The 8,677-nt window shown below is 40.5% G+C and overlaps 1 protein-coding gene across 2 annotated transcripts; it reads right to left on the bottom strand.

Annotated features, from left to right (window-relative positions):
- Positions 1–430: 430 nt before the first annotated feature.
- Positions 431–6,517, bottom strand: rrp15 (ribosomal RNA processing 15 homolog). 2 transcript variants are annotated; one of them, XM_067602527.1, is made up of 5 exons: positions 6,409–6,517; positions 5,601–5,911; positions 3,810–3,907; positions 3,534–3,723; positions 431–1,015 (listed from the first exon to the last, which is right to left on the bottom strand). In XM_067602527.1, the coding sequence occupies exons 1-5, from the start codon at positions 6,452–6,454 to the stop codon at positions 869–871; spliced, it is 792 nt and encodes a 263-aa protein (XP_067458628.1). In that variant the 5' UTR covers positions 6,455–6,517; the 3' UTR covers positions 431–868. The 2 variants fall into 2 exon arrangements, with proteins under 2 accessions (XP_067458628.1, XP_067458629.1); XM_067602528.1 differs by lacking the exon at positions 6,409–6,517 and adding an exon at positions 6,099–6,129.
- Between the last annotated feature and the right edge of the window lie 2,160 nt (positions 6,518–8,677).

Raw genomic sequence — 8,677 nt, 5'->3', positions numbered from 1 at the left:
ATCGAGTAATTAATGAGGGGAAAAAAGCAACAATTATAGAACAGTCTGAAATATAAATTTTGTGTAGCAGACATATTTGTTTCTGCACTCCTGTGCTGTTAATCATCACACAACACCTCAGATTTATGTATCTTGTGACCTCTTGTGAAGGCTCAAACCCAAAAAAGAGGTTTAGAATTCTTCAAGAACATCTGAATACAGTACTAACACGCTGTATGCACATTCAAAGAGTTATGGCTCACCGTTATTATTCCTTCTCTCCGTTCTGACCATGAAGAGATCCCTATCTGACACAGACGGAGGGTGAGCTTCACGGCCAGCATCACATGTGGCATGTGAGAACTGTATCAAGACAACCAACATACATGTAGTCAATCAAGCATTACATTCCTTTACTGAGAGCAGGACTGACTCCAGTCAAAAGACAATATGTGAATTGGCTGTTTATTCAACCAGCACTGTACAAAACATTCCTATTTACAGGGTTGACACAGTCAAAGCTCTTCCAATAATAAAATAGTTGTACACAAAACGGGAACAAACGGAATCCACACAGGAGCTCAGAACCTGCAGCTCCACAGTGAGGAGCTCCTTCACACTTCCTGCTCTCTCAATATATATTTTACATCCTGTTTACACTCTTTTAGTGTACCACCTCTGCAGGATACATCAACAAATATCAGTAAGGGACACAATTTCCAAACTTTCTCCATCCATTCTATGCAGAACCCAAACTGATAAAGAGCTGGGATTTACTACATTATTTCCCCAAGTATTCATTTCCAGATCCAGACATGTGAAGGAGGAGGAGGAGGACACTGTTCAGGGATTGAGGGCATCACAGTCCCTTCAGTCTGTATGGATGGTGTCAGTCACTGTCCTCTGCATCTCCTCCTCCTGTGTGGGCCTCAGCCTCCTCTCCATCGCTGTCTTTGTCCCAGTCTTTCATAGTGGCTCCCATCATGAAGTCGTCTCTGAGGACGCTCCAGGCGGGCTTCTCCTCTGCGGCCGCACCCTGCATGCACACACACACACACACACACACACACGAGACACACAGGGTCAGCAGCACATAGAAGCTATTTGAAATGTTAAGAGCGTGTAGTGAATGCTTTAGGTTCAGCTGTGTTACTGAGTTCTTCCAGCTCTGCTTACATGTCTCATCAATACTTTCTCAAAAGGCAACAGTGACACCGTGTGAGCGCTGAGTGAAATCACACTCTGTGAGGCGGTGCCATGTTTGACAGTCACACTAAAACAGCCAATATTTTTTTTCTCTTCCTGCTTTGCTGTGTGAGATCTAGAGCTACAACTCATTTTATTGATTAATCTGTCAATTATTTTCTTGATTAAATCGAGTCTTTGTTTGGTTTATAAAATGTCAGAAAATGGTGAAACATGTCAAATGCTGTTTCCAATAGTTGGTGTCCTCAAATATCTTCTGTCCCCAAAAAATATTCACTTTACTGTCAAAGAGGACCAAAGTAACATAATATTATATAACAAAATATTGACATTTCAGAAGCTGGAACCTCTAATGTAAAAACGCTCCCTGCAAGACAAAGCCCAGGTTTCAGCTGCCCTAACTGCTTTGTTTGCAACGTTTTTTTACTTTCCTGATGAGATGATGTCTCGTTGCTCATGTACAGAACTAACACTGCCATCTGTTCTATAATCTTTGTTGCTGAGGTCGTCCGCTCTCATATTCTGGATAAGGATCCAACATGATAGCTCCAACAAGTACAGATGGATGTGAGAAGTTTTCATTTCAAGTAAAGAACAAGAAAAGAAAAGTAAAATTCTTTTGCTGTTGTTTGCTGACGCAGTCTCAGGACCCACCGGAAGTCTGCTGAGGGGCAGCTTCCAGAAGCTGGCCAATCAGAACAGAGTGGGCTCATCATGAGGGGGATCTGTTTCAGACAGAGGCTGAACTGAGGGGCTGCATGAAGGGCTGGTAGAAGATAAATAAGGCAACGATATTCCTGTAGAGCTCCGGAATATAAATATAGACCTGCAAATATGCATGATACGTTCAAAAAGTGATATGATATGAATGAAAGTTGAACAGAGAGATTCTGACGCAAAATAATCAGTGACATTGTTTGAGAGAGAAAGAGGGACATAACAGTGAGTGCTCATTGTATTTACTGCCAAATCAGCCTTCATGTTAGATTATTATTCATTTCTTCTTTTGGTGAATCATATGATCTCCTCTTGGCCGGTAACAAATGTTCTGAGCACTGGTGGAGCATCATGGGATGTTAGGCCTGGGCTCTCCGGGGGGTCAGCTTGTGAAAGGTTTTTGTTGGCATACCTCAGTGTAACGATGGTTGTTTAATTAATCATTGATTTAATATACCACCCCCAGAGCACGCTAGGTGAGCCAAATCAAACACAGTCAACCATCAGCAGCCTCCAGGTGCAATCACAAGTGTCAAACTGAATGAAAAAGCACCCAATGCATTCGTCCAAAATGTCACAGCCTTACAAACACAAGAATGGTGCTCAAAAGAATTCCAAAAATTGAAGAAATTGGATTTTTTTTTTTGCTTGTTGTGCTCCGTGGTCAACCTGTAGAAAGGTCTACTCTGACTTTCTACTGTTTATGACAATTCCTATCACAGTGTTGTGACTGTCAGGTGCTCATTTGTATTCAGACTATTTGAGGATCGCAATGGACAGGTTGAGTGAACGGTAAACCATCCACTGAAAACAAAAGAGCTAAGAAGTTGGACCTATCAGTCAGAATGTGGAGGAGTTGAGGGAGTGAAAGGCTGGCAGAATGACATTCAGATAGGTGTGGAGGCTACAGTAGAGTCTTGTTTCCTGCTCACTGATGGGTTGCAATGATATGATCGTTTTGTGTGTGTTTACATTGTACATTTTTATAGCGTCAGAATCTCTCTGTTCAACTTTCACTCATATCATATCACTTTTTGAACGTATCATGCATATTCTTCTACCAGCCCCTCAGTTCAGCCTCTGTCTGAAACAGATCCCCCTCATGATGAGCCCACTCTGTTCTGATTGGCCAGCTTCTGGAAGCTGGCCCTCTGCTGCAGACTGGGCTGCACCAGCTGTGGTGTTCATATTGCTTATACATCTCCATGTATGTATGAGTATTCTGTCTTGGTGCTGCTCTATTCTGCTGTTGGTTATTGAAGCTATTTCTGTATTTATGCATGTTGCACCTGCCACAGAGTCCAAAGCCTCATTATTTCATTCATTGTCGGTCAGTTTGTTAGTATTGTGCTCTCTTCTGAGTAATTAGAAGGCTGGAAAGTGCCCATCTACAGACACAGGATTATAGTTTGGTTTGGACACATGACCGTTAGTGTGGAGTTGCATTCTTCCACTACTGGTTCGGAGGCTGGTACTGGTAAAAGGACTGGGGGGATTGGGAACCCCTGCTGTGCTGGTAGTTTGTTTGTATACTCAACGCTCCAGTGGATCCTTCTAACTCTGAAAAGGTTTTTAGTGGAATTCTATGAGATTTTTAATATCGAAAACCAAAAAAGAATTCTTGAACTTACGGTGTCCTTTTCAGTCTTGACGGTGACTCCGCTGCTTCCTTCCGTCCTCCTCAGGACGTCGATGAAGTCCTTCTTGGAGACAGAGGAAAGGATCTTGGCCTTCTTCCTCTCTGAGCCTCCAACTTCCTTCACCTTGTCATCGATTGTTTTCTGGTGCTTCCTCACAGCGTTGAACAGCTGCACCACTCCTCTGAGCGGAGAAATAAAAACTGGGATCAGGAATCGCACTCATTTCTAGATGTTTAACAGAGCTTCATGGGACAAAGACACACATACCTGGTAGCGATTCTCTGAAGAGCTCTTTCAGTCTCACGGTCCTTCACCAGATCAGGTTTCTCTCTGCACATCATCTCCCATGCTCTTTTCTTGTCAAACTGTTGTACACAGACACGAGCACATTCTCACATTCAACTCCAACAGATGTACCAAATGTTGCAGTAGATCTGCAATGATTACTCCATTGACAGAAATTAAATCAGCAACTATTTCGATAATTAAGTGATAGTTTTTGTCATTTTTTAAGCCAATGCCAAAACACACGGGGGAGCAACAGTGTCTGAATAAAATGATTGTTACAATGTTTGTAACTGTTAAATGTTTTGTTGAATCCCTGAAATTTGATATCAGCCACTGGTTTTGACAGGAGGGACTTTATTTTGAAAAGCACACAGTTATAGAAGTGGATATTCTACTACCATGGTTCCCAATGTGCAGGTCGAGACCCTCCTCAAGGGGTTCCAAGATAGATGTGATGGGTAACAAGGTGATGGAAAAGAAAAATATATATTAAAATTTCCTCTGGCCTCCAACAGTGTTTGGATGAACTACACAGCTCATTACCTGTGACTGCTTTGTTTTCAGAGATCACACTGGTTTAATCCTGCAACTAACAATCATTTTCATTATTGATTCATCTGTTGATTTTTTCTCCTCAAATGTCTTGTTTTGTCGCGACCAACAGTCCACAACCCAAAGATATTCACTTGACTGTGATAGAGGACTAAAGAAACTAGAAAATATTCACATTTAAGACACTAGAACCAGAGAATGCTGAATGAAAATTTTCTTTGTAAAAAATGACTAACCAATGAATCAATTATTAAAATAGTTGGCGATTACTTTAATAGTTGGCAACCAATCAGTTAAATGGTAAATGGACTGTACTTTTATAGCACCATTCTAGTCTTCCGACCACTCAAAGCGATTTTACACTACAAGTCACATTCAGCCATTCACACACATTCACACACTGATGGCACAGCCATCAGGAGCAATTTGGGGTTCAGTATTTTGCCCAAGAACACATCGACATGCAGACTGGAGGAGCCGAGAATCGAACCACCGATCTTCCGATTAGTGGACGACCCGCTCTACCTCCTGAGTCACAGCCGCCCCATTAATCGACTAATCGTTGCAGTTCTGCACTGGTTGAGGATCACTTGTGTGCCAAATTTACTGGTGGATTTTAGTGATTCAGAAGAAGTGTATTACATATCTGCCAACATTTATGTTTGAACAATTTGAACTCGTTACTGTAAGTGCAACAAAACCTTTGTGAGTAGAAGCCAATAAGTACTAGTAAACATGTAGAAAAGCAATATTTTCAACTGCCTTGCCTGACATGTCCCATCCACCACTGGTATGTTTTACACAACCACAGTGCACCACAGCAAAAGCTGTCTGTATGTAGCGTTTATCTGAGTTTGCCATGTATCTTAACATTAGGCAAATTCTTGTAAACTGAACTGCTGGCTGAGATAAACCAGCCCCTCCTCTCTCTACCAGCAGCACCTGCAGCAGTGAATCACATCAGCAGCAGAGGACAGGATGAAGGACAGGATGAAGGACTGGCTGCACAGAGAGCAGCTGTGTACACATGCTGTACAGTACCAGAAACTGGCTGTGATAATGAAAAGGTAAAAAACATAAAATCAGGGGATTAATGGGAGTAATTGCCAATTGGGAGCACAGCAGGAGAAAGTGTTAAAAATAGGGAGACTCCAGCATAAATCAGGAGTGTTGGCAGGTATGGTATTACTATCAAGAGTCCTTCACTGTGTTTATTACCTGTTTCTTTCTCTCCTGCTGCTCCTCTCTTTCCTTCTCCTTTATCTTGTCCAGCTCTTTGTTCTTCACCAGGATGCTGGTTTTGCTTTCTGGGGTTTTCTTCCCCAGAATCTTGGCCATGGCCTCTGCCCATCCAGCGTTGGCGTTGCTGTCGTCACCATCTTCCTCCTCACCCGCATCTTCATCCTCTGCCTCCTCTCCGTCACTCCCTCCATCACCATCTGTGCCATCTTCTCCTGCATCATCCGACATTTCACTGTTGCTCCCTCCTTCACAGTCACTCTGCCCACTGTTGTCCTCTGAGTCTTCTCCTGAGTCACACAGAGAAGCACGTTCATTCACTGGGCCAACTGCTGTCTCACACTGACATTATGGGACTGATATCACTGCCATGCTTCAACAGGACTATGGTATTACCAACATTAGACAAAAGACTAACGTCAATTCACATGAAAAGTTAGAAGTAAGGTTACCACTTTTTAAGGAATGAAAACTTACGTAGCAAACACAACATTATAAGTCATCTTTTCTGAGCATATCGACAATTAAAGATGTTTAAATCGACGGGTTTTCACATTTTAAAGATGTAATCATATCTAGCCAGTCCTGATATATGTAATACAGCTGACGATTTTTGCCAAATGAACGCTGTGTGTTCCTGTTGCTTTGACATGTACTTAAAACTTAGCTAACATTGCTACATTGGTTTCTAGCTCATACAGCATAAAATGCAGCGAGAAACAGCTAGCTTACAGCTCCGAGCCGAAAAAATGATTTTTTATCAGGCGTAACAACGAATTCACGATACCTAATTCAGCAGAAGTCTGCACATGTGTCCTCAACACAGCTGCCATCGTGGAGTAACAATGAAATAGTTCCGCAAAGTGCAACTACAGTGAACGTTCCGGGCACAACTTCCGCTAAATAACGGAAGTCGGCCAAGATGCATTGTAAATGTGTAATTTCCGATGTTCTTTTTATAAGACACTTTGAAAAAATATTTATAAGCATAAAATAATTTAGTAGATGACGCATTAATGATGTTTATTGAAAAGCTGTTGCTGAGCCTGTTCACATGTTGCTCGTTCTCACAGATGAGGAAGTTAACCAAACATAACATTACCAACCCAAGCAGTTGGTTCTTTTCCTTTAAGTTGTTTCTCTTGTAAAGCCGAGAACTACTGTTTGAAAACACGTATGATAAATCTCACCTTTGCGTCGTATGGGCAGAAATATGTGTCACTAGAGACTGAATTTAAATAATTTATATTTGAATTTTAATCGCTGAACTTGAAAAACTGAATATGAATCACATAATTTGAAATTGAATTTATTAGTTCAGGATTGAGTTCAAATAAACTTGAAACTGAATGTCATATTATGAAATTGAATTAGTTTTCTCTGAAACTGTATTTGACACTTCCACATTCGGTTCTCACAATTCAAATTCAGTTTGTTGACACATTCACAGAGCTCCTTTTCACTACTGTAATGATTGTTTTCTCTCAACAATATCAACGACCAATAGGAGCTATATATTTTGAAAGCCTAAAGTGTTTTCTCTATTCTATATAAAAACTGTAGTTTCATGTCTTGCCATTTTGGAGAAAATTTAGTTTATTTGAATTTTGTGTCTGATCAGTAGCCATGGTAACATTTTGGCCTGAGGTGGGCTTCTGTTAATACTATGGTATGGTGCTCTTTTAGGGGTGATGTCAGTTTGTTTCTGGGAGGCAGAAAGAGCTGAAGCATCTTTTTGGATATCTGTCTCAGTGATTCTATAGATGACACATGTCTTCACAGTCTCACTGAGTGGTACCTTGGAACAAAGGAAGAATTTGGACTAATATCAGGCTTTGCTGAAGCCTGAGGGGTCTCTGGGATTTATCATCATATCAACACCAAACTGACTTTGTTATTATGCAGTACTGGTATTGGGGGAAGAGTTGGGGGCCTTTTTGTAAAAAGAGTTACTGCTACCCAGTAGTATAGCTGTGTCTATGGCTTTGTATAGCTGTGTCTGGGACCTGAAGGACTTCTGGGAGTTATGCTAGCCATCCGAATTACAGTAACGAATGCAACTGATGTGTTCCATGAACACTAATAAAGTCATCACTTTACCTGATTACAAAGATTTTTCAAATTGATTTATGCGTTTGATTTATAAATCTATCCTGAAAAAAATGATCTGCATGTGACAGAATCATGGTCAATTATAATTACTATGATAATAAATGTCTTTATAGCTCCAGAAAAATGTAAATGCTTAGAAATGTGCTTTTTCCAAAAATATCATCAGCTATTTATACATATGACTTATATATACCTTATGGGACTAATCATATGAATACATTTACACATTAAGTTACAGTTAATATAAAGGATGTAAAATGTGCATAATGTTTGCTTTGTAGGTCAACACAAGGCAGGACATACCTCAAAAATGTTGTCATGTGTAAGGATCTCTAAAACTACTTAACAGCCTGCTAACTACCCACTCTGTCTCTTGAGAGGTCCCCATCTGGAAGTGCAACACTAAGGAGTATCCCTTTAATTAAACAACTCAGTAACATGTAATGATACTTTTTAAGTTATAAGTCATGGATGTATGAGGCATAAAAACAGAAAGCAGATTTGGGGGCAGAGTTTGGTGGTATAATAAAATGAGGAGTTCATCTTTGAGATTAAGTGGTAAATATTTTGTGGGCCAGGCTCCTTTAAAACACTGGTCATATGTGAAATTTTAACTTCCACTTTCATTTTCAGCCTACTCATAACTTCTTACCAACTGAGTTTTTGTTTTACTTTTGAACTTGCTTACTGGTAGAGTGCAGACCAATAAAAAGCCACCGGAATGGGTAAGTTATTTAGCGAGGATATGGCAATGGAGAGACTTACTAAGATTAGATTTGTTGATAACAATTTAGATTACAGCCTGAAGTGTACGCTTTAATTCTTCTGTGTACAGTGTGATTTGTTGTACTCATGGTGTACAGTACATACCGCTACATACATGTAGGCACAAGGGAACATTACATATTTGTCAATAAAAATGTTGCTTTGTGTCTCCAGAGTTA

The sequence above is a fragment of the Thunnus thynnus genome, chromosome 10, assembly GCF_963924715.1.
Source record: "Thunnus thynnus chromosome 10, fThuThy2.1, whole genome shotgun sequence".
In the NCBI taxonomy this organism is placed as follows: Eukaryota; Metazoa; Chordata; class Actinopteri; order Scombriformes; family Scombridae; genus Thunnus; species Thunnus thynnus.
This window is presented reverse-complemented; position numbering and strand designations above follow the sequence as displayed.

What these genes read in the sequence shown, in the direction of transcription:
- rrp15 (XM_067602527.1), bottom strand. Translation starts at nt 6,454, where the DNA reads ATGGCAGCTGTGTTGAGGACACATGTGCAGACTTCTGCTGAATTAG. An exon ending in GCAGACTTCTGCTGAATTAG is followed by an intron (nt 5,912 to 6,408) that starts GTATCGTGAATT and finishes TGTGTGACTCAG; the next exon opens with GAGAAGACTCAGAGGACAAC. An exon ending in CTTCAGAGAATCGCTACCAG is followed by an intron (nt 3,724 to 3,809) that starts GTATGTGTGTCT and finishes TTCTCCGCTCAG; the next exon opens with AGGAGTGGTGCAGCTGTTCA.